This window comes from Drosophila yakuba, chromosome 3R, assembly GCF_016746365.2.
Source record: "Drosophila yakuba strain Tai18E2 chromosome 3R, Prin_Dyak_Tai18E2_2.1, whole genome shotgun sequence".
Taxonomy (NCBI): Eukaryota; Metazoa; Arthropoda; class Insecta; order Diptera; family Drosophilidae; genus Drosophila; species Drosophila yakuba.
Genome location: NC_052530.2, coordinates 20,811,616 through 20,835,731, shown reverse-complemented (window position 1 = coordinate 20,835,731; position 24,116 = coordinate 20,811,616). Strand labels below are relative to the sequence as shown.

The window sequence follows — 24,116 nt, the reverse complement described above, 5'->3', positions numbered from 1 at the left end:
GATGCAGTCTGGTAACCTTGTCGCCAAGTGGCATCTCGACTAAAAGCGCGGGCAATTTAAATTGAAATTTGTATAAAAGGAATGCTCATAATGTTGCCAAAACTATTTACACGCATTTAAATTTTTATTGATTGTACAAATTAACATCTTAGCGAATATAAAACAACTAAGTAAGTATAAAAAAACATTTTAAAAGTGCAATTATCAATGTATTGCAATGGTATAATCTTTTTTTAATATTTAAGTATATACGGTAAAAATTCAATAACATCTTAGCGATCTTACTTTATAAGTAAAAAACAAAGTACAAATCTAATTATCAGTTGCTTGAAATGTAATTTTGTATATAGGCATATATGAAAATGTGCACTTTGGTTCTCTAATTTCAGAACATATACAAATGTAGTAACATTACATTGTAGTTGAGCTGAAGTTCAATCGACCTTCCGCATCTGCTGCAGGATGATGTCCTCCACCTGGACGCCATCGGGAGTGTTCAGCGCATACAAGACCGCCTTGGCCACATCACTTGCCTGCAGTTTGGGCAGCTCGGCCACCGCCTGCGAGTAAACACTAAGGAAATCCGTGTCCACCATGCCCGGGCAGATGCTCTGCAGTGGAGGGATAAAAGTGTAAAAGTGTGGAGAGGGTAACCAATGACCAGACGCGTCATGTTTGCCGCATTTCCCGCGGATTAAGACGGAGGATGAGGCGCCATGTATGCACTGCATTTAACTTACCGTTAATTTAATATTTAATTTGAGAAAATGTATTTCCTGGCGCACCGTTTGGCAGAGGGCCGTAATTGCATGCTTCGTGGCCGGATAAACGCTGAATAAGGGCACCGGCACTTCCGGAATCCGATGGCCAAGCACGCTGTTGTCAAATGTTGTCCATACACATGTCCGTAGGAGCAGCAGGCGGAGGAGGAGGCATGGCAAGTAATGGTGGTGTGGCGGGAATGGAAAATAAAGACAGAGCGGGGTCACAAACGGCGGGTGTGCGTGGGTAAATAAAGTCAACACAACGGATTTCAAGCACTTAAAACGGCAACAAAAAACAAGTCGCCGTCGAACACCTACGGAAAATGACGGTCAGCAGCTGACGGGACCAACGGAGTTTCCATCGCCCACGGAAAACCCACTTTGCATGCCTCAAAGAATGTATGCGTATGAGGATGCGGATGCATGAATGTCCACCCACGTCCTTTTTCAGTTCACAGTTTTCAGTTCACAGTTTTCTGCATCCACCTGCCTGCATATGTCGCTGTGCATTTTATGCAAACATTGCGTAAACTTCTTTTAATTTTACGCCCACACTGGACACAAATGCATGAATGCTTCAACAAAATAATTATTAAAGTTTACTACACATGCAATAGAAGTATAAGTTGCCTATGACTTGCACAGTTCATACTCCTATGTTTATATAAATGAATCGATATTTTTATGAGCGCATTCACTGAAGTAGTTGCGCGTTTTTTCGAGTGCATTTAGAGGAGCATGGGGTGGTACTTATGGCTGTGAGCCTGGGGCATTAAATGCAAACAATTGCCAGCGTTGCTGCAGATGCTGGGCGGCCGGCATACTCTTGCAGTTTTTAATTAATTAAGTCTTAATATTATTGCACTGACATTAAGCGAAATGCATATGGACGACCGCCCCTACTCAGCCCACCTGGCCCACCTGCCACGCCCACGTACACACGCCCCCCGAAACGTCACATGCTCATTAGCAACGCCTCGACTACGTTACCAGAACGGGATTGTCTTTGCCTCGCAGCCTCGCCGCCAAATAAATACATTTTCTCATTAATTAACGTTTGCGAAGTTCGAAGTCGCAGTTTTCACTGCCCTTTCCCCCAACCCCCCCAAACCGCCTACCCACCTATCCGTCCGCCTTGCTCAATTGTATTCGATTGCGGACAATACGCTTGTGTCCGTTGCTCATTATGCCGGAAAAATGCGTATGAAAATTCCGGAAAATGCGTATTTACGGTGTGTCTTTAATGCACTTCGATGATGCACTTTTCGATGTGGTGGGAATGTGAAGTTAACTTAATGGCATATTGAAATGGTTTGTAAAGACTTCCTTAAGGAAAAGGTTTCATATTATGTGTGCTTACGCAGCTAGTTAAAAAATACAAAACTGACAAAAATCTATATTCTGAAATAAACATTTAAACATTTTTCACCATGATAAAACGTCACCAAATTCGTTTAAGATATCATATTAATCCCATTTGGCGCTTGCAATCTATTTTGCGCACACAGATTTCTGCACGAATCGAATTGCCATCTTTGCATCTTTGCATAAACTGAAAGCCAATCAATAAATAAGATTGACGTTGGCTTTGTTGAATTTGCCTTAACATTTCCGCATGCTGACTGATTTTACAGCCATGAAAAAAGCAAACGCACACACACACACACAGATACTCACGTATGTATGCACAACAGGCCAGTCTGCCAACCCACAGTGCGTATACGCAATTATTCAATTTTGCCTTTTGCTCATGGGCAATAATTGCTATCTGGTTGGGTGGGTGTGCGTATGCACTCAAGTAAATTTCATTAAAATTAAATCAATGCAATTTGAAATTAAAGCCATAGCGCAAATCAAACATGCGGCTTAATGCGCAAAATTTTTGATTTTAAATGCGGTACGCATTGGATTCCATCGAATAATAAAAATCACATCGACGACTGCCAATGGAGGAATGCAAAATGCAAATGCAAATGCAATACGCATTCGGCTTAATGCAAAATACTTAATTATGTTGAATAATTGAGTTGTTGTTATTGCTGTTGTTGCTGTTGTTCGGGGCAAACACATTGGCCATGCAAAGCTTTTAATGCACCACCCGCACCGCAAAAACACGATGCGTGCAACACCACCCCCCCCACCACCACCCCCGCACCCCGCGCTCAGCATTTAAATATCAATAAGTGTTTGCGCTGTTGTGCTTGTTTGTTTGCCGCATGGCTTTTAATTTAATTTAAATAACGCGGCGACCACTTCGAACCCTTCGCCTTTGTGCGCAAAACCTTTCGCATGCAAAATGCATTGAGCTGACCAACTCCGCACAACATGGCTATTGACTGACCGCCTGCATTGTTTGCACTTTCATTAAGCCCCGATCGGCTGGCCGAACCCTTCGTCTAAGCCCGCCCTTGAACCGCCCACCATCTACCACCCACCATCTACCACCCACTATCCACCACCCACCATCTACCATCCATCACCCAACAGCAACGAGCCTAGAGGACATAATTTGGCAAATATTTTGCCACTCAAGGCAAGGCAGCAGCTTTTGGTCAGTTGTTTGCGCAGCACAAGCAAAACTATAAAGCAAATATGTACGAAAATGATTTACCTCCAACTCCATCACTGTATGCACACTGCCTTTGTCCGGCTCTGCACTAATTTCGATTTAAGCCCAATTTTCCCATTTCAGCTGCGTAAACAGCGCTCCCGAAATGATAACAATTACCCCCAAAAACAGCCAATTCTGCCTCTTGTGTGTGTGTGTGTGTTTGCAGTTGTGCTAATTTTGTAGCTCTATCTAATTGTCTCGAGTCAATAGACAATCCTTTCAAGTATAGCTTTCAATTGCTGGCTCTCTCCTTTTCGTTGGCCAGCAACACTTTCTACGAAATTGGCTTTAATTAAGGAACACTAAGTCGAGCTGCTGTCGGAAAGGCAAGCAGCTTGGTCATTGAACTTAATCCAAGTTATGTTACAGATTCCTGATTTAAGTCACAGAAAAACTGGAAAAATCTTAATGGGGAGCACATAGAATATCTTTTGCATTCAACCTTTTGAAATTCAGGGAGACTATACTTCTGGCCATGGGCGACACTCACCTGTTCATGACCACAATGTGGCCGCGAACCTTGACCGCAGCCATGTGCTTCAGTGCCTCCCGCAGGCAGCTGGCGGTGGCCACCACATTCGTGTCGAACAGTTCCTTGATGTCCTTGGTGGGGGACTCTGAGTTGGGGGATTGTAGTCTCAGTAATTCAGATTTTGTACGCTGCACTCACCGCTCAGGAAGTTGGCCTTCAGGATGCCAGCGTTGCAGACGAGCACATGAATGGCCTGGAATTTCTCACGAATCCAGCTAAAAGCGCTGGTCAACTGCTCTTCATCATTGAGGTCACATTGCCGGGCAAAAATCTTTCCCTCGCCGGTCACTTGCGCCCTGAGTGCCTATTTAAAGTACAAAAAAAGGTAGTATTATGGGTGTATATGAGTTATCAGTGCTCTGCACCTCAATGAGTTCCACTCGACGCGCTAGGCCCACGACTACCATTCCGGCATTGGCCAACTCCACAGCTGTGGTAGCTCCAATCCCCACGGAGGCTCCAGTGACCACCGCCACCTTGTAGCGCCAGTAGAAGTTATTTTCCATGGTCGGCGATGTGCTAAATCTGAAAAGACAGTACGCAGTTTGAGCAATGATAACCTTAGGGCTTCGATTGCCAGTGACAACTGATGTTGGAAGCTGATGGCGATCAGTGCCACATCTATCGCAGCTGCAACCGCAGCACAGTGGGTCTAGTCAACATGGAAACATAAGTAATGCCTTGCTTCTAAATATTATTGTACAGTTAAAGCTGGGGTTTTGGATAAAATATATATTATTCAATATAAATATAAATATTCAGAGTAATTTTTGCATAATCTAGTGCTCTACAAGTTCAGAGATCTAGTTAGGTATCTACGAGTATGCCTCATTGACTTTAAGAATTTAAAGACAAAGGCTCTTAAAGTGAGTTCTCTATTTTTATAGTCGGCGCCTTTTGCCATTGGGTTTGGATCATGGGGCACGCGTCGCTCTGGCTGAAGTCGGATTTAATTGATTGCAATTTACTGGCTGTCGTGCCATTCGTACTGTGCATTGTGCGACTGTAGTTTGTAGTTTGCATTTGCCTAGTTGCACTTTGTGCCTCAGCCTCAGCCTCCGCTTTTCCCTTTCCCTTTCCTGTTCATGGAGCATTGCACTCGTTTGCATTTCACTTCCAGCTTAAGCTATCTTTTTTATGCATTTTCTTTTGTCTGCCTGGGTTGGTTTTTGCTGGTCGGTTTTAGCGGATATTTGATACCAAATGAAAAATCTCATTTCGCTGTGCGGCTTTGGTTTGTTGTCACTAATCTCTCGGGCTGACACTTGAGGATTATTTTCATATTTCTATTCACCAAAACCGAGCACTCGGAGTGGGTGGAAAATGGCTTGGCAACAGTGGAAAACCTCTTTTCCCATCACTCGGTGTTTTGCATACTCTTAAGACTTGTTTGTGTAGTGTTTTATTTATGAAAGTGTTTCATTCCTGTGTGCTTATCAACGAGGCAAAAATATTTATTTTGGAATTTTAGGATGATTTTGGGCTTAGTAGTTACTAAGACATTGTTGTGTTAGAAATGAAAAGGGCAAAACACTTTACAAATTAAAAAGTATTTAACTAAATACATTTAAGCCTGTAAAATCAGCCTCTCACCTAATATTCATACGCAATTCTTATTCCGTTTTTGCTTTTCAAATATTAGCAACCATTGCATACAGCAATAAATCGCCGTTTCGGCAAATACAAAAATATGCATTATCGATAATCTGGCATAACATATTCCATTATAGTTTGATAGATTCATCAGCAGGCCATGAATATTCGCCCAGGCATTCGAATTCGCTTTCCAGTTGAACGAGCTGCTCGGAGCCTTATCGTATTTTTGTAATTACCAAACAACAGCTTGGCCAGAAGGGGAAGTGGATGTGGGTGTGGATGTGGGGGGGAAATGCCACTTGGCTGGCTTCTTGGCCATGGCTCAGTGACTCTGCTGGCAAATCAAAAATCAACTTTATCTCGGCTAGTGGAAGGAAAGTATTTGCATGTCAGTCTCAACTGTAGATGCACCCAAAAAATGCACTTAGACTGGACTTTTGACTACGGGACAGTAGCTTGTGTACGTTGCAGTTGACAGCCATAAAATGCAGGTGCAGGAGAATGAGTCCTTTGTGGCTCAATGGCTGCAATCGGCCAGAAGTCAGGCAATTGTTTCGATTGGCCGGCCATAAATTCCCTACCATTTGTGTCGTACAGTTGTGCTGGCTGTTAACTAACAGCCGGCCAAGCCATGCAAATCAATTGCAATGCAGCCGAGGGAAAAACGCCCGGCAAGGCGACGGAATTTATGGGCCATAAACCGAAAGTGGCCAGAACGAGATGCTGCAGTCTTGGCTGTGGGGTCATCAAAGTGCCTGGCGTTTTGGTCTGCATTCAAAAGTACAATGCAAATACTTTCCTGGCACTTCAAGTGCCCTTTTGGCTCACTTGGAAAAATTACACTTCATTTTTGTAGTCCTCATTTCTTTTGTATAATTTAGAAAGAATATTATATCTGAAGAAATCAAGATCTATAGGCAAAGTATTAGGAAATCTACAAAGCTATCATTAATCTCAACTATATTTTTTTCTGAGCTCAAAATTAACTTGGATTTTTTTTGGAAAGTATTGCAGCTGATAATGCCAATGAAAATTGATAGAAAATTGGCGCACAAACTGTTTTCAGTTTGGCAACAGCTCACCCGATTTGATTTCCTTTTTTGGCCCACTTGTACATCACCGTATTTGGGTGCTAAAATGGAGTGCGAGCAAGTGGTTTTTCCGGGCGGGTGTTTCAAATAAATGAAAAGCTCCCGTCGTGGCAGAATTTATTGTTGCATACTTTTCGGCTCAGCGCACCGTGGCATGCAAAAAAGCAACCAACGATGTTTGTGGGTGTGGAAAAGAGTTTTCTCTGGAAACATGTGTAGCCTGACCTGCCACACCCCCCTGGAGTAGCAGTACCCCCGCCCGCTGGCCTTGTTTATTTTTCGGTTAAACCCAAATATGCATTTTTCATGGCCTCCACGGACTTTCCATCCACTGCAGTTTCGTTCCTTTTTCAATTGCAATAACATTTGTCGGAGCCGAAACTTAAATTGCATTTACCAGCATTTTTGGCAATTAGCGCTTACGTTTTTACTATACGCATATCGCTCATTCGCCATGTGGGCTTATAAACCGTATGAAAAAAACAGATTCCACAGTTGTTTATGGAAACAATGGCCATGTTCAAATGCGTTAAAAGTATAAAGTACTCGCGGCGTGTGCAAACAAAACGTCCAATTAAATTAGAACTACTTTTCTTTCAAGCCAAAGCATTTAATTAAATTACCTCATGCGCTCGCACCTCCATTTGTGCAAAAAAAAAAACAAAAAAAATAAAAATAAAAACGTAAAATAAAAGTTGTAAAGTCTGTATATTCAAGCAACTTTTTTGGCTGCTGGGCAAGCACTTATTTAAATAAATAACATTTAAAAGGAATTTGTAGAATATGCTGAAATGTGTATGCCTGCGAAAAGTGGTTTAATGTTGGACTGCAGCAAATCGACTGTGAAAAGTGATTAGAACTAGACTTTGTGTTTGTACAAAGGGCGCTCTTAATTTAAAGTACTTTGTTACAATGAATAATTCCTAAGTCCTTTATCTATAGATTTGTGTATCTTAACTTCAAACCATCATAGATATCAGTCAACTAAATTCGTACCCATGTTTTCCATTCACACTTAAAGTGACTTGTGCCCAAAGTGACTGACGTCAATCCTCGAAATGTTTGTTATATGACTATTAATCAAAGCTTGACACAATGATTTAATTAAGTGCCACGCCCACATTGACACCTGTACCTGTGACATCGAGGGTATGGTGTTCAGAGGTGCTAACCAAAAGGCAGTTACAAAAGTTTGCTGGCATTTCGAAGCACGTCGAGCGACAGTTGTCAGGGGCGATGACGGCACAGAATCCATTTTGCGGACCCCTAAAAACTATGCCAACAATTTTAATGCGAAATTCCACAACGGTGTTCACTCTCCGCTCACCGCTTTCCCCCCTCCGCAGTCGACAAACGAATTTTGATTAAATTGAAATTTATTTTAATTAAACAAGCGTCGCAAATGTCTCATTTACGCTTCAATGACACGGCAAAACAGATGAGCCGAAATTTGGAGTGAGTGCCTAGAATGTGGCCTTAATGTTGGCATGTTTTGCGGTCTGCTGACAATTTTGCCTTGTGTGTTATCCCCGTCTCGCCAGTAGACCATTCCACATTTTTTGAGTTGGTCCCCGAAAAATTGTTTCCAACATTTTGGGGCATTTGTATACCTGTTACTTGTGGCGTGATAAGGTATAATAGCTTCGTTTAAAGTATGAAACATGTAGAAGAAAGACTTTCCGACTGCATGAAGTATCATTAATATATAATATAAAATATTAATCTATCATTAATATGCTTAAATTACTAGTTTGCACTAACACTATCTGCGTAACGGGTATCTGATAGTCGGGAAACTGGACTATAGCTTGCTCTCTTCCTTTTTTTGTGGTCTGAAAGAACAACAACTGCAATTACATATATTAAATGCTCGTCCGCCCAGCAGAGTGCTTACCATTTGAGGGCGAAAGAGTTGAGGGAACCGAAGGGGAAAGCACCATTAGACGGCACATAAGCCGCGCTTAAGTCCAACTAATTAGCCTAAATTTGTTGGCAGGCTAACAAACGCAGCCACCTGATAAGTGGGTAGAAAGTTATCCAGGGTATGCCTAGTTCATGGGGCAATAAGGTCAGGAACTTGAAAGGTCGAACTAGAGTTTAGAGCTAAGAATCCAAGAATTCTAGAATCTAATATTACATAAAAATCAAAAAGGTGCACAAAAGCATGGAACAAACAAACTGGACTTGCAACATATACATAAGTCTACTTTCGTTGTCTCAGCACATACATTTAAGGCCTAGATCAACCTTAAACGACATACAACCTAACAAATCAGTTACAGGGTATGCTCAGTTCGACATAACTTCCGCATGTAATGGGCGCCAACATAAAGAGTTAACTGTGCTGCATTTACCGCTAAGCGGATGCACGACCACAAAACTTTTTTGGGGCTGCGGGTGCCAGCTGGCGAGTTGCAACGCGAATGCGTTTGCCAGTTTGCTAGTTGCTCGCTGGTGGGGCAGTTGTTGCAAGTGCCGCTAGTTGCCGCTGATGTTGCTAGTTGTTTGTTGCAAGTGACTGTTCTTGTTTCGGTGCTCAGGCACTTTATTAGCGAACAGGCTAGAACGGCGTGCAGTGCCATTATTTGATGTTATTTATGAGTTGCAGACGTTAAGACGCGAATTGCCACCTGCCACATGCCACACACCGGCACTCTCACCTGTTCTTGCCCCATAAGGTCTTCCGTGTTATTTTCATTGCGCGGCACAAGCTTGGCCCGGCAATTAGAGCAAGGTGTTTGGGATTCGTGGGAGGCCGCCTTCATTAGGGAGAGTTCTTGCCACTTTTTGGGGCTGCCTGATGAGCTGCCATTTGGTCCTTGAGCGAAATCTAAATGTGCATTAAGCAGCAAACAAAATGGGCAACTTAGTTGGAATATTTCCCCGGATGGCTCGTTGGATTTCTTTCGATGCACAGAGAGAAACGTTACAAAAAGTGTAGCTCAATGAATGAATTACATATTTTTTCAATTTAATTTGAACTATATTTTACAATTTACTTTTGGCTTAAGTAATTATTTGACAAAGAAATACTATAGCAACTATAAATAACTATTGTTTTTCTTTGGTGTCCTTCTAATTCCACTGGGCTCCTTTAATTTTCCTCTGCAGCTGGACAGGACTAAGTTTTTACAGCTGGCCGCTCGTGCATGTCGCCGGCGATCCTCGCCAGCTTCCAACTGCATCCAGTAGCAGTCGTCCAACAGCCAGCAGCGTCCTGCATCCTTCGTCCTGCATCCCGCAGCTTGGCAGATTTCGTGAATCTGGACTTGCTCCTGCCGCAGGCATAAATCACGTGCGGCGCGCACAAGAAACTTTTGATTTGTGAAATCAAAAGCCATTTGCTGTGCTGCAATCAGCACAAACATTGTATGCAGCACTGGCGGTGCAAACTTTTGCTTTTTGGCACTCGTCAGATATGGATGCCATCACCAGGAACAGGAACAGGAGCAGTAGCAATCTTCGTCCTGCAACTTTTTCTTGTTGCGAAAGTTTTTAATAGTTTGTTGGCGCTTTCGCTGATTTGCTGCAAAGCAAAGCAAAGTTTCTTTTTTCCCACAGCTCTGGCATTTTGTCCAAGGAGGAGCTCTTAAAGTATGCTATGCATTGCCCACTCGCATTGCATTGCCTGGGAATGCTAAATTTCAATGGACTCACTAATGAAGACTGGCTGTGCGTGGCTGCTTCTAATACGCAAGTAGTTGCACTCAAGCGCTCATGTATTTTTCACATCTTTGTATGCATGATATAAAGTGTCCGATTTGTAGGTTACAGGGGTATGCTAAGTGCATGTGACAGCTTGCCACAGGTTGCAGCCTGCCTCAAAATAATAAAATGCCATAAAAACTAGAACATAAATATTGCCACACTCACTGCCAATAATAAATTCGGAAAATCAATAAAACAAAAAAGCAATATAAACTACTATTCCAATGGTAAAATAGATAAAACACTATGAAAGCATGATCAAAAAGGCAAAACGTACGGATTTAAAATGTGTGTAAATCTGGCACATTTTAATTTAATCTTTTATTTTTCAATCTAGGAAAAATCTCAAATTTAAATGGTATTTTCTTGTCTACAAGCGCCATTCTGAGTGGAATACTTACTCGCTTTTGTTGGCCCGCTTTTCTACTATCTGCAAGTGGGTGCGACGTGTCCGCAATAATTTGGTCGCACTGCTGTGGAAAACTGGGCCTCGAACTCGGACAAAAAACATACTATATAAAAAGAAAGCGAATATGTGTCAGACGAGAATGGGGCAAGAAATGCGGGGATTTGTCACATTTTGTAGGCTGCAGCAGGAGCAGCAAAGAGGCGACTAAAATAATCAACTAAGCCAAGTGCGGCAACTGCGACAAAGTGTGCTGCAGCAAATGAAGAAAGTTCGCGCCCGCTTTCACCGCATTTCCCTTTTCCCTGGCTTTCTCCGCTTCCAGGGGCTACATTGCGTAAAGGTCGTTGAAAAGTAGTTAAACTTCTGCATTTTTCACTGACATAATTCGCGAAAAGTGCGCCGGGCTTCGGGCGCCTGAGTCCTGAATCATATATCCAAGTGCTAGTAATAAATTCCCCCAGTCATGCCACAAAGTCAGCCAAAGTTGCTAAACTCCTTTTTTATATGCGGATGTGCTCCACAGCATCCAAAGCTCCATTTCCATATGGCTGAGTAGAAATCAGTTGGAATAGAGACAGAATAGCGCAATTGCAATGAGCGCATAATTTGTATGGCAAGTTGCTGGCGGATTGCAAGTGAACTTAAAGTGCAGAGTTCTGCTTATAAAGTTGTTAAGTTATAATATAATAATTATATATATACAATAGGAAATGAACTGCTTAGTGTTTTGGTATGCAAAAAAAATTTGACTCATTTAAATAAGGATGTCAAAGCGGAAATTGGTGATTAAGGTAATACCATATTATTTACGTTTTTTTATAAAGCCCATTTGTGATGCTTAAAATAGGCCACTAGCACAACTCAAAGCGCTTATGTCACGTGTCCACAAAAACAGAATGTAATTTAAATAAAATTTCATTTATGAAAAAATACATTTTGCAGCGTCAAAAACATATTTTTTGTCATCAATAAAAAAGTTAATTAGGGAAAAAAGTGTGATTGCAAAAAAGCTTATGCATTTAAATTGTTAATTCATTTTCCTTTTGGACCACGATTCTGACCTTCACCCAACATTGAGAGCTCGATTAAAGCCGCAAGAACTCGCCATTGCAGTCGAGGGCCACGCCCACTTTCCCAGCCCGCCAAAAACAAAAAGGGGGCGGCAGCGAACAAATAGCAACAACGTCTGGTTATGGCCAAGTTCAAGCCAATGTCTGGCGGCGTCTGGGGCACGTGCTGCCCAGATTCATCTCCGTCAGCGGAAGCCTCAACATCAGATTCAGCATCAGATTCAGATTCGGCTCCATCTCAGCCATTTCTCTCCATTTAAACCTGGCCCAGGGGGCGGGAGGGAGGAGGGAGAGGAGGGAGTTGGAAAAAATTGTGAAAAATTTGTAACCGAGGCGTTTTGTTTGCTCTCGTTTGCTTTGGTCACGGATACCAGACTGCCAGTCAAGTCAAGTAAACATGATGTGCGGGGGGTCTAATTTTTTCCCCTTTTCCCTTTTCCCTTTTCATTTTTTTTTATATTTATATGTATTTTTTAACTTCTGGCAGCCAGTCAACCCAACAGGGGGTTTCCCCTCGCTGTCTGTGAGCTATATGGTTGCACAATATTTTACATTTTCATGCATGACGCGTTTAATCACGTGATGCATATGATTTTTAGCCAGCCCAAGGGTTATGGGCACTAGAGTCTGGGATTTTTGGGGGAGGGGGTGGTGGCGCTCCTCATATATTCATGCATACAATTCCATCAGCATGAATTATGTTTTGCATACTTTCAGGCTGAGTTTGTGCGAGCTTTGCTTGTTTTGCGTTTAGGTCTTTGGCGCTGTCTGGCGCATTCTTGCAGCCCTTGATGCCCTCGGCAGTCGCCTTTCATCTCTCCCTGGGAGATCCTACTCGTCAGAGGGTTTTTCTGGATTCTGGCCCCTCTTTTCTTTTTTTTTCCACACTTTTCGGTGGTGTGGGCCCACTCAAAAGTTGTGGATTAGAGCGTGTAATTTTACTAAAAAGCGCCAGCGAGCCGCACTTCACACACATGCGAGCAGTTGGGTTTGTCAGCCTAGGAGCGCTTAAAAGTTATTTTCTTTAAATATTTATAAATTTATTTGGAACGTGCTTACTCAGTAGCAATCAAGGATTACAAGTTTAAATAAATATATTAACTAAATTTCTTAAATTGTTTAGAAACCATAAGGAAGCCTATTTTGAATCCTATTTATCTTACCTCTGCTGTACGGCTGCAAAGAGGGGGATTCCCCCGCGTGAGCGCTTGTTGCCATATTTTAAGTGTTTTCTGGTTTTTCGGCCACGTTGCACGGCGCTTTTAATTCCTCTGGCGGCGCTCGCCTGTAATTTATGTGCTTAACTTTCACACTCGGCTGGCTAAAACAGTCACCGAAAAATCGTCATAAAAATAGAAAATAGAAAATATATATGAACACTCTCGCACTCGGCCATTTCACACTTTTGCGCCTTTCGGCCGAAAAGCGATGGAAAATGAAAGCGAAGCCACAAGGACAACGGCCAAATGCGGAGGAGAACGAATACATTCCAGTGAATATTTATGAGCAACCAAAGTAGCATTTGTGCTTTACATTCCGACTTTATTGTGGCCAGCGTTGCCGAAGTCCTGTCAGTTGTTGTTGTTGTTTCTGTTGTGAGCAACAGTCCCGTCCATCGTGAAAATTCAGGGCGCCCTTTGTTGCTGCTTTTGAGCAACACTGAAGAAAATATATCAAATTTTATACAATAATTAGTACTCTCAAGAATAAGAGCAGTTCTTAAAATTCTAGCAGCTATGATTTAATCATCGGTTTAGGTTGTTAAACACTTCATTAATCTAATAAACTATTTTAATAATGTTTAATGGATACTTCTATGTAATTAAGTTATTTTTACCGTGTAATGTGGGCACTGCTCTTGTCGCTGCTGCCGTCCTCATCGCTGTCAGCTTTTCCGACTCTGATGAGTTTATGCTTGGGGCACATATTACTTTATTCCAGAGTGTGCCTAGCCCCCGGGCCACGCCCCCCGCCCCTGCGGTTTCGGCGCACCAACACAGACACATGCACACAGTCGGCCATTCATGACTGTCATGAGTTTTCCGCAATTGATGGTCTAATTATGCCGCCAACACTAAATTTCATGACTTTGCTGGTCGACGAAGGCCGCCGATGATGAGGAGGAAGGGGAGGGGAAATTCCGAGAAGGGGAATTGCCGAGATGGGGAATTGTAATTTAATGGAAAAACATTTTGCCACACATCCAGGGAGAGCGGAAAATGGGAGCTGAAGCCAAGGGCCACTTTACAGTTTGACAGCCACTGCCAGACGGTTGACATTTTAGCTCGGATTTATGGGCAGCTTTTTGAAATGCCTCGTATGTTAATGCAACAGTTTGAGCTGCGTAGTTTTATGGATTTGAGTTTAAGAGCTCTTTACGTTGAGAATCGCATCATCATATAACTTATGTAGGCATTAACATCAGCTGAAAGGGTGCTTATAATATAAAACATAATTCTCTTTTGGCAAATGAAAAGTAATTTACTTACTACATTTTTCTAGTTTACTGATTAGTTACCATTATATTCTTTATATTTTATTTTATTAAGCCAATTAACTTGTCATATTTTTTCAGTCGAGTAATTGGGATCCACTCAATCGAGATCTGTAAAGCCGAGCTGGTAATTATCATACCGAAACCAATGGGGCACATCAAAATGTTCACACTTCATAATATTTGCATATTAATGTGCATGTATAATTAGCTCCAAAATAATTAATGCCCGAAAACAAGAAACCTAATCGAATGCCATGGCAAAGGCAAATGCAAAGTCAAAGGCAAAGGCAAGCATCTCCTAATGAGAATCCATGGCATCGGAGAATATTTGATGTGTGAAGTTAGTTAGCCGGAGTTAGTTCTCGCCGGGAGCTTCGAGTGGAAGGTCTCTGGCACTAATAAGTCTTTAAATATGTATTCAAATTGGCTGGTTCTGCTCCACTTGCCGCTGGTTTGTTTGGGAGTTGGTTCGCAAATATTTGCACAGCCGCTGACAAAGTAGGTCGTGTGGATGTGCTGGGATGAATCTCGCCCCGTGAGGCAGGCAGTGGGTGGGTGGTGGTGGTTAGCGGGTCAATCTATTGAGCAAACTATTTGCTTACAGGCACCAAAACACCGGCAGCAGCATTCTGAGCATCAATCGGGCGGAGGGACAGAAGATTGAGCAAGCCGCGCTCCTGCAGCATCTGCAACAAATCACGGGCAGCGAAGCGTTGGCGCCATTGTTGCACGAGTTACTCGGCCAAACTGTGCCAAATTGGCAGCAGCCACAACAGCAGCAAAAGCAGCAGCAACTCTACCCACAACAGCAGCAAAAGCAGCAGCAACACTACCAGCAACAGCAACCAAAACAGCAGCAACAACAGGCCACAAATCAACCGCAACGAGAACAGAGGCAACACTTTTTTGTTTATGAAAATGGCGCGGGTCAACCACCTCAAATATTGGCCGGGTTCAATGGCGTCAATGTGCAACCTGAACAACCAGGCCAGCAACTGCGCCTCCAGCCAAAGCCAATTCAGACGGCACAACAATATGAAGGAGTCGGGCCAAAAGTCGTTAAGGCGCCACCAGCAGCAGCAGCCGTTTGGGCGCCACGAGTCGAGAGCCACCCGCCGTAAGTAAACACTGAAAACTACCAACTTATATAATCCATTATTTGCATTAAACAATGCATTTTAATTAGCCCATCCCCGTCTGCGGCAACTGCAGCGCCAGCAAGTTGCCAACTCAGCAGCAATCCATCGGAAATTGCCGCTGCTGCCAGCAGCCTCACTGCCACGCCCACTGCGCTGTGTCCGCCTCCTGCGGGTGGCCAGAAGACGATCCCCTTGCTCAGTGCCACGGCGCTCAAGGCGACAGCTGGTTAAGTTTTTAATTAAATCGCTGGCATAATTAATAAAGATGCGCATAGAGAGGCGGGCAAGTGTTGCATACTTTTGGGCCGGCCGATCGCATGGGTGTATTGGTGGCCGTGCATGTGGGTGTGCGGGTGTGTGTGTGTGCACTCAATTTTCCTCCATATGACAGCAGCAGCTGTGTCAGTTGCTGCAAAAATGTGAACCTCTTTTTTGTTAATAACTTTATAAAATTTAAGGATATTGGAAAACCTTGAGTCAACATTCCGTAAACGGAAGAGCTACATGTATATAATGTTGAACTAACTTCACTAGATTTTTCTAGACCGTTTCTGTCATAATTCGTAACCCGATTTAGTTATCACCTCTGAGGCCCAGAAGCATCTCGTACAATACCCGGCCTACCATCTGCTTTGCCCACCAGGACTCGTTTCGAGCTGTCACCGAACTCAGCAGAAAAGTAAAACATGCAACTAAAAACAATTTCTAAAAATATATGTGCACGTACACACGAACATAAAACATGCAACACGAAAAAACCGCACAAAACACTTCATGTTGAGTGCGACTCGCAAATTGTGGGGCGTCTGTGTGAGTGAACTGCAGCACCAACACCAACGGCACCACCGCAGAAAAGAAGCAAAATAATAAATAAAAATCCGCAAAATGTATGTGTATGTGTGTTCAGTCTGCGGCGGAGTGTTTTTCGCAAGTGTTTGAGCGGGAAAATGTAAGTGCTGAAGTGTCGCCCATTGTTTGTCCTGTCAACGGAGCTGCATTTGCATTGGCCGCAAGGAGTTGATGACCGGAATAGATGGGATTGGATGGGATGGGATCGAAAGGATCCTTGGGACATTCCCTGCTATCGAAACCTGTTAAATACTTCCCATAATAGAAAAGTATTACCCATAAAAGTTATGCTCAAGGTATAATATATTAGGGACATTCGAAGCAATCTTTTCGCTAGCAGTCGAAAATTATTCTAAGCATATCTAGTTTAAAAATGTGTATTTGGTAGTATCAAAGAAAGTCTTCCAAATTCTAAGTTCGCAGTACGTTGTGGCAATCAAAACTGAAATTGGATTGGATGTGAATGTGAATCCTCTGACGTCTTGCAGATGTGAGTAAACTGGCATGGGGATGACTCCTTTGTTGTCATCGGCACTTTGGTACACATTTTATAGGGCTCCATTCGGAGGCTCTAATTTCGTGCGCGCATAATCAGGGAGCGTGGCTAATTAAATTCTAAACATTCGCCGGCATGAGCGCACTAAAAAATGTTTTATATGACTAGAGTCTCGAACCCTCTTTCACCCTTTCTCCCCTTGACATCTCACCCCATCTCATACCATTCCATACCATACCATCCCATCCCATTCCAAGGCAGCCTTCATTCCAATCTCGAGCTGGTGCTTTGTAATTGCAGATCCCGGACTTTGTACACGCCCCTATGCAAATGGCACAAAGCTGATGCTGCTGTTGTTGCTGCCATTACACTGGAAGAAACTCCAAAAATAAGCTGCAATATTAATTTGAAAATATCCAGTTTGAATGCCCGTTTTCAGTTGGTCTCAGTACTCCAGTTTCAGTTTCCTTTGCATGGATACTAGATACTTTATTTCAAAGTGGCTGTAATTTTTTCGCACTTCTTTTCTTTCAGTGCTGATGCTGCTGCTCCTGCTCCGTGCTGTTCTCTTTGTGCCCATCTGCAACCTCATCTCATCTCGCGCTGACGGCTTTTGAACTGCCTTCGCTTGTTGTCGTTGTCGTTGTCGTACTCTAAATTAACCGTTTCGTTACGTCAGCGCTGTCTTTTGTGCGTTGACAGAAGCGATTGTTGTTGCTGCCGCTGCTGCTCCTGTAGCGAGTCCTGTAGCGAAGTCCTGTAGCAGAGTCCTGTTTAGTTGCAAGTTTGTATGAGGCAGCCGTGCGTGCCCGGTCGCCTGGCAATTGGAGCAATCAGCCAGCTCAACTCAGCCCAGCTCTCCAGCTTTTTGGCCCATTTGCAGCTCCAGACAACCTAACCCCAATCCCAATCCCAATCCCTATCCCATCCCAATCCCATACCCACGCCCAATGGCGGTGCCCCAGCACTCGGCACTCAGTGCAGCTCGGAGACAGTTGGCTTTGTCTTGTCAGCTGGGTCCTGGCACTGTCCTGATTGGCATTCACAATTAGCGAGTGGGTAAATAGAGAGACGCTGCAAGAATGTTCCAAGTCCGGGTGCTAAAAATAAACAAAAGCTACTTTCGGGGATCGCGACTGCCAGAGCATCTCTGAATCAGCCCTCTTAACATCACTAAAGGGCATTAGTTAAGCGTATTTACTCTCATCTCAAGGTGCTATTAGCCCTCTGGGTGATTATTGCAGCCATGCCTCATTTGAGTTATCCATCAATTACATGTTGCACATAAACCATTGATCATCTTAACCCTATTATGCTCTTGATAGATCTACGACTCAGTGCAAATCCACACTCTGCAATACTAAAACACAGCCGCAAACCTTTGGACCCACTTTCCAAAATGGTCAACTGAAATGCCTAAAAGTATGCAAGCAATAGAGTTGCACGCACACATGGAACACCACTGAAAAGAGAGAGAATGTGTGTGCGTGTTTGTGTGGCCGTGCAATAATGTGCTCTTAATTTGCTATGCGTGTGTGATTAATGATCCATGCATAACGATAACTTTGACTCATTACACCTGCTGATTTATCGCTGTCAACGGGTGGTCCACAATGTCACCCAACTTCGCCCCCACCACCACAACCCTCTCTCCCCCCTTTTTTCCACAAAAAAAAAAATACACACAATGCAGTACAGGCACATGAAAATGAATTTTGAATTCTGATTCGGCCACTTTCGCTTAATCATTTCGCAATTAGCCGGCATTGTTAGGGCATTTGCATTGATTTATTGACGCTGTCGCCAAGATTGCGCTGCTTTCAATTTTCCCTATTGGCATTTTTTTAATTTTCCCATTTTCCATGTCAGTTAATTTTCCACTACAGTTCGCCAGCATGGAAAATGCACAATTAATTATGCTTAATGCTTGTTTTTGCCTCCATTGACTTTTTCGCTTTTCCCCATTTTCTTTCTTCTCTACTTTATTCACTCGTATATTCCCACTTCGCTGGCCTTTGGAAAGTGTGAAGACTCAGCGGTATCGATGGAAATTGAAGTAATTAATGGGCGTGGCACTTGTACCGCCTGCACTAATGACCCATATTATGAGGTTACAACTTCAGTCCACTTGTCCGTCTGTCTGCCTGTCCGTGTGTCTCTGGGTTTTCGCGATTGCCGGTGCATTTGTGATGACATTTCGAATGTGTTAAGTAATTGCAAAAGGCATCGATGAGTCGCCGAAACCCAAACACTGAGAAACGTGCAACACTCGTCTGCGAAGGCCGATGAACTGCAGTTAATTGAAGTCTATTTGGGTTGATGGATGGTCATAATTAGGGTATTGGGTAGGCAAACGAGCCTCCATCCGCTTAGCCAGGCCCAAAGAAGCGGGCCAGCTGGAGTTTGGCAAGATCGGACTGGAAGATTGCCTTCAAGTCGTGTTGAAATTATAAGGGGGTGTGAAAACATGGTTTTCAGAAAATATATATGAATAATTCCATAGCCATTAGTTTTATGAATCTTGCTTTCAGATAATGCTTGCTTTCAGTAAATGCTTGCTTTCAGTAAATGCTTGCTTTCAGTGAATGCTTGCTGGTAATTATACGTATTTATGATATTGTTTTGGTTTTCCCCTCCAGATTGATTTGAAATGACCCTCGTGGAAGTGAGCGTCCGCCAAGGAGCTGCGTTTTTGGCCCTGTACGTGCTGCTCCTGGCCGCCCTGGTCCGTCCGCAGATGAACTTCAGCATATTCGTGGACTCGTTCTTCCTGCAGGTCAAGCACTCGGCGGTAATGGTGCTGAGCTATCGGTTTGATTCCTACATGGCAGTGGCCGCCGCACCACTCAGTGCCGTTACGGTGTTTGCCCTCTCCAAGTGGAACGAGCGCTGCGAGAATCCCTCCTCTAAGAAGCTGATGATCACGGCCGTTGCATGCTTGTATGTCCTGGTGCTGGTGGCCAATATCCTGGCCAATGGCATAGTGGTGCAGCAGGCGCTCATCCGCTTCGACCAGTGTCCTTATCGGGCGTGGTATATGTACGGCCAGATGGCCATGTCCTTCATCAAGTCTTCAATCGCGGATGTCCAGGAACTTTTCAGCGGTCGACCTCGCCGTCGACCTCGACTTGTATATCGTTTGCATTAGTTACAGCTAAAAAAAATGATTGAAACTGTCTTCCATTTCCAAGTATTTAAATATATGAAAGGAAATATATGAAAGAGTTAAGGAAACCGTAATTGCTTGAAGGTGGCAGTACATTATTGTGAGCGGTGATTACTCATCGGCCACTGTGACTTCAGCTGGACATGAACAGGAAAACAATGAACCCAAAGTTCAAGTCTGTCTGAGGTTTCCATTTGACCAAATGCTGGTGATTGGATTGTGGGTGTTGCACGATGGGTGGTTTATGGATGCTGGGACTGCTGGGATGGCTGGGTGGTTGGGTCGATGGTAAATGATGTGCACAGTTTGTTGCGGTCGAGTTGCATATTAGATTTAATGCGATTTGCATTCGCCGCTGCCTGCATCGATAATGATGCGCTGCCCCAGGCGACACTTGGCTGTTTGGATTGGTTTGGTTGCGTTAGGTTTGGTTTGGTTTGGTTCGCCAGTAGGGACAGGGATTGAGTTATAGGAGTCTGGGGCGGCAGGCAACGTTTGTCTAGGAAACCGCAGAGGCGGCGTAGAATCCTTCGGTTTTTGGGAGGGCAATGGAGTGGGGGGCAACAAGAGGGCGTGTCTGGCGAGTAAGTAATTTTGTGGTTGTATTCCGGGGCACGTTGCTTTGAGGCTTCCAACTCGATCGGCGTTGTGGCGTGTGCTTTTGGCAAATAGTTAAGCGCAAACAGAGGCCGCCGCCCCCTCAAAAGGCCCACGGCTGGAATCCGGGCTCGGATAACCGAAATTTTATGCTGGGCTTGAGCAAAAGTATATGCTATACGTTTTAGACTCCGACGCAAATTCGCAAACAAATTGTTTCGCATATAATTCGGAATAACAAAAAAATATTCATTGTTTTCTCTGCCGCACGAAAACATGTCTTTGATCTCCAAAACATGTGCGCAAAATGACAAAACAAAAAATAAAAATACAGAATTAAAAACGGGCCAGTTTACACACAAAAGGGAAAACAAAATGTTACCAAAAAGTATAAAAAAATCGTTGTGATTATGCATATGCAAAATAAAAATCGCAAGCAAATTAAACGAAACGAAATGTAAGTGCTTAAAACAAAGCTAATAAGTTCTGACTTTGCCGGGGGCATTAAATATTTCCCCAAAAAACAAAAAAATGCGAGAAATGCTGAAACTCGAAAGCGGTTTTCCCCGAGACACTAAAACTTATTTATGCCTTCGTTTTGATCGAGGGGGTGGCCTGCTGTCTCTTTCTGGCCCACCTCTTCCCTCTCTTTCTAGAGTCACGAGCGTGTGCGCTTGACATTCCCACCCAAAATATAAAAAACATCGGAACCTGCTAATTTATTTTTGAACTGCCAGCAACTGTAAACAAACTGTGGTTAAACCCCATCGACCATCCCATCTAAGCCTAAAATATGTAGAATGATTTGTCTACGATTTCGTCAGTTTTGGTGAAATTCGGCTTATTCCCAGAAGTCGCTTACCATTATTCATTTATGGATATAATATGTACAAAAATAGCAAAGAAAATTTCACCTTTGCTTACTCACGTTATTTAAAAATAGACAAGGCAAACAGGAACTACTAAAACTTGTATGAGTTCTGGTATAAATCACTTCGATTGCCTCTTAAACTGTTTCGTTACTTAGGTTGATTTATTAAATATATTAAATATATCATAAATACTCCCGTAAGCCCAAAAAATTAGCATTAATTACTCGTATTTCTAAAGAATTCATTGAAGAGGTCATAAATTTGTTATTACAACAGAAGTTGTCAAGTAATAAAGCTAAGTGAATGCCAAAAGTTGATTCAACCCATCATATCTGCTCTTAAAATGTTTAAAATTTCACGTTAAAATTTTAAATGTAAATACTGGGTATCAAGTGAACGAGTTTGTCTCTTAAAAGCTTAAACATGGGCTAGATTTTCCTAACTCTTATCTTAAGTGATCGTAAAAAGCCGCCAATTAAAAGAGCTCACTCTAAAGTGTGCTCTAATTTCTTTTTATTTTATTTGCAGACTGAGGAGAGCTACCAGTTTGCATTAAGATATTATCTCGAAACCGAAGTTCAGCTTTCAAATCCCAGTGCCTGGGATTTTCCCGATGGAATGTGACGAGATGTTATTGAACTGCCACAGGATTATCAGTACTTTAAGTGACAGCTGGGTGACAAAATTTGAAATGTCAGATCAATGCGAGGCAATAAAAAGCTGTGATTGATGTGCCAATTTGTAATTTGTTAATTAACATATACCCGCCCCGCCTCAATTATCGCTGACCACACAAGCGCCCAAGTTCAGTGGTACAAAGCGAGTGCAATTAATATTTTTATTACGTATCATTTGGATTAATTGCCGTGCACATACCATGAATCATCCCATCAAATGTGTGTCAACGCGTGCGCGTCTCATAGTCGAGAGCATCCCGGCCAGAATCGCATTTGCATTTCTTTTGTATTTGAGTCCCTGACGCCACAAACCCGATCTCCGGCTTCCCTCAGGTGTTCCTGACCTGTGCTCCTCGCCTCAACGTGTGTCACTCACTCCGCGAACCTCGGCAACTCAATCTGAATCTGAATCTCAACATCGGCATCACCATCGGCATCGGCATCAGCATCAGATTCAGATACATCTCGGCTCAGTTGGAAATCAAAGTTTGAAACCGGATTTGCATGCCAATGAAGCCGAGGCTGCCAAACAAAACAAAACAATTCGAACGAACTGAAATCAAATGAAATTCTTTCGGCTTTCGCCTGGCTTTTGCTTTAAATACAAAATCGCTCGGCTCAGAACATTAGACTGGTTTAAGAGCTCGAATTAAGCGTACTGACGCGGAATAAAGTCAGACGTCAGCTGAAATCACATATAGATCGCCCAGCAAGTGTGAACAACCAACAGTGTGCTAAAATTAAATTTATTTCAATTATATAAACTCAGTTTTTGCGTTAAAACTCGTACATTTCCAATGGCTTTCAAGTACAACACACAAATGGTAAGCATTTTCAATGAATTGCTTAAAATATAAATGTTATATCTTTATTTCCATTTGCTAATTGGTATTAAAAGAATGATAAACAATTGAAAAGGTCGGGTTTCCAAAAAAAGAATATATTACCCATAAATCTGTATTATTTTTTTGTGAGTCTGATTTGAAATGTGTTTCGATTATATTTCAATTAACACGGCAATGAAAGCTATCTAATAAATAACAAAAAATTAACAATATCCCATTCTATATATTTCCCTTTAATTCAGATCCTGCTGAGCTGCAGTTTGGCTGTGCTCTTCGGCTGCTCGGAAGCCCTACCTCGATACAGTAGAACCAAGGACCTGGGAACATCCGCCAGCGCCCCCAGCTTCGCCTATGCTCCGCGGCCACAGGAACCGATGACCCTCACTGGGAACTACAACCTCATCATGCCAGACTACTACGATCACCATCCGGCGGAGTCCATGCAGCTGCAGAACTTTGCCAACTTCTACGATGCCCAAATGAGTCCCGACTCCGATCTGGGAATGGAGGAGTCCCAGTTCCTGACCCACACTCCCGTGCGGGCACCTCAGCCCTTGACGCTCGAGGAGAAGCGGGCTCGCCAGCAGGTGCCCCACGTGGACATCAACCGGGAGAAGAAGGCACTGCTCAAGCTGAAGAAGGGCAGCACCAAGCCCAGGGGTGCCGATCACCAGGAGTGGGACCAGTTCGACTACGATCTGTACAGCCTGAATCCCGGGGATAGCAAGAAGTACAACTACGATGCCTAGATGGATTCACTTCCCATCTAAATCGACTGTTCATGTATATGTTTATGTTTTTGTTTTCCGTTGGTTTAAGCTCACAAATAAATTATTTATTTATTGTTAACTGCAATCAATTTTTCGTCATTTTGATAGGAATGCTGTTCGAGCCACTTTTTGCTGATGCCATCTAATTTCATATAATTGGCAAAAATCCATTAACATTCACTTTATCACCGAAAACAGACCAAATGGGGCGAGTAAAAACAGGGATGACACGATTCTGGGTATTTTTAGCCAAGTAACTAGATTAATTGAAATCCATGGATGCATATCGAAACAGTATATGTACTTAAAAATAATAAAACAGGTAATTAAGTTTGGAATCGTGGAATAACCTAAATATTGACAGTTAAAATAAACGTTTCCTTAATGGGAGACAAAGTTGCTATAGCCATGAGTCAGTTGGAAATTA

At 43.0% G+C, this 24,116-nt stretch overlaps 4 protein-coding genes across 5 annotated transcripts; 3 read left to right on the top strand and 1 right to left on the bottom strand.

The window, feature by feature from the left end:
- Nucleotides 1-105: 105 nt before the first annotated feature.
- Nucleotides 106-4,505, bottom strand: LOC6537719 (farnesol dehydrogenase). 2 transcript variants are annotated; one of them, XM_039375975.2, is made up of 6 exons: nucleotides 4,273-4,505; nucleotides 4,046-4,211; nucleotides 3,866-3,992; nucleotides 741-876; nucleotides 398-611; nucleotides 106-214 (listed from the first exon to the last, which is right to left on the bottom strand). In XM_039375975.2, the coding sequence occupies exons 1-5, from the start codon at nucleotides 4,411-4,413 to the stop codon at nucleotides 435-437; spliced, it is 747 nt and encodes a 248-aa protein (XP_039231909.1). In that variant the 5' UTR covers nucleotides 4,414-4,505; the 3' UTR covers nucleotides 106-214; nucleotides 398-434. The 2 variants fall into 2 exon arrangements, with proteins under 2 accessions (XP_039231909.1, XP_002098264.1); XM_002098228.4 differs by having other exon boundaries at nucleotides 188-611.
- A 9,884-nt stretch (nucleotides 4,506-14,389) lies between these two features.
- On the top strand, nucleotides 14,390-15,689 carry LOC6537718 (alpha-protein kinase 1). Its single transcript, XM_002098227.3, has 3 exons — nucleotides 14,390-14,776; nucleotides 14,883-15,395; nucleotides 15,465-15,689. The coding sequence occupies exons 1-3, from the start codon at nucleotides 14,691-14,693 to the stop codon at nucleotides 15,646-15,648; spliced, it is 783 nt and encodes a 260-aa protein (XP_002098263.1). The 5' UTR covers nucleotides 14,390-14,690; the 3' UTR covers nucleotides 15,649-15,689.
- An 894-nt stretch (nucleotides 15,690-16,583) lies between these two features.
- On the top strand, nucleotides 16,584-19,991 carry LOC6537717. The gene is made up of 2 exons (XM_002098226.4): nucleotides 16,584-16,756; nucleotides 19,402-19,991. Exon 2 carries the CDS (start codon nucleotides 19,413-19,415, stop codon nucleotides 19,908-19,910), a length of 498 nt encoding a protein of 165 aa, XP_002098262.1. The 5' UTR covers nucleotides 16,584-16,756; nucleotides 19,402-19,412; the 3' UTR covers nucleotides 19,911-19,991.
- Nucleotides 19,992-21,938: 1,947 nt separating this feature from the next.
- On the top strand, nucleotides 21,939-23,774 carry LOC6537716. The gene is made up of 2 exons (XM_002098225.4): nucleotides 21,939-22,898; nucleotides 23,162-23,774. Exons 1-2 carry the CDS (start codon nucleotides 22,872-22,874, stop codon nucleotides 23,666-23,668), a joined length of 534 nt encoding a protein of 177 aa, XP_002098261.1. The 5' UTR covers nucleotides 21,939-22,871; the 3' UTR covers nucleotides 23,669-23,774.
- Nucleotides 23,775-24,116: the final 342 nt, after the last annotated feature.

Coding starts and splice junctions, on each gene's coding strand:
- LOC6537716 (XM_002098225.4), top strand. CDS start 22,872: ATGGCTTTCAAGTACAACACACAAATG. Junction 22,899..23,161: donor TCAAGTACAACACACAAATG/GTAAGCATTTTC, acceptor CCTTTAATTCAG/ATCCTGCTGAGCTGCAGTTT.
- LOC6537717 (XM_002098226.4), top strand. CDS start 19,413: ATGACCCTCGTGGAAGTGAGCGTCCGCCAAGGAGCTGCGTTTTTGGCC.
- LOC6537718 (XM_002098227.3), top strand. CDS start 14,691: ATGTATTCAAATTGGCTGGTTCTGCTCCACTTGCCGCTGGTTTGTTTG. Junction 14,777..14,882: donor TTTGCACAGCCGCTGACAAA/GTAGGTCGTGTG, acceptor ATTTGCTTACAG/GCACCAAAACACCGGCAGCA. Junction 15,396..15,464: donor CGAGTCGAGAGCCACCCGCC/GTAAGTAAACAC, acceptor CATTTTAATTAG/CCCATCCCCGTCTGCGGCAA.
- LOC6537719 (XM_039375975.2), bottom strand. CDS start 4,413: ATGGAAAATAACTTCTACTGGCGCTACAAGGTGGCGGTGGTCACTGGA. Junction 4,212..4,272: donor GTCGAGTGGAACTCATTGAG/GTGCAGAGCACT, acceptor TACTTTAAATAG/GCACTCAGGGCGCAAGTGAC. Junction 3,993..4,045: donor GAAGGCCAACTTCCTGAGCG/GTGAGTGCAGCG, acceptor CCCCCAACTCAG/AGTCCCCCACCAAGGACATC.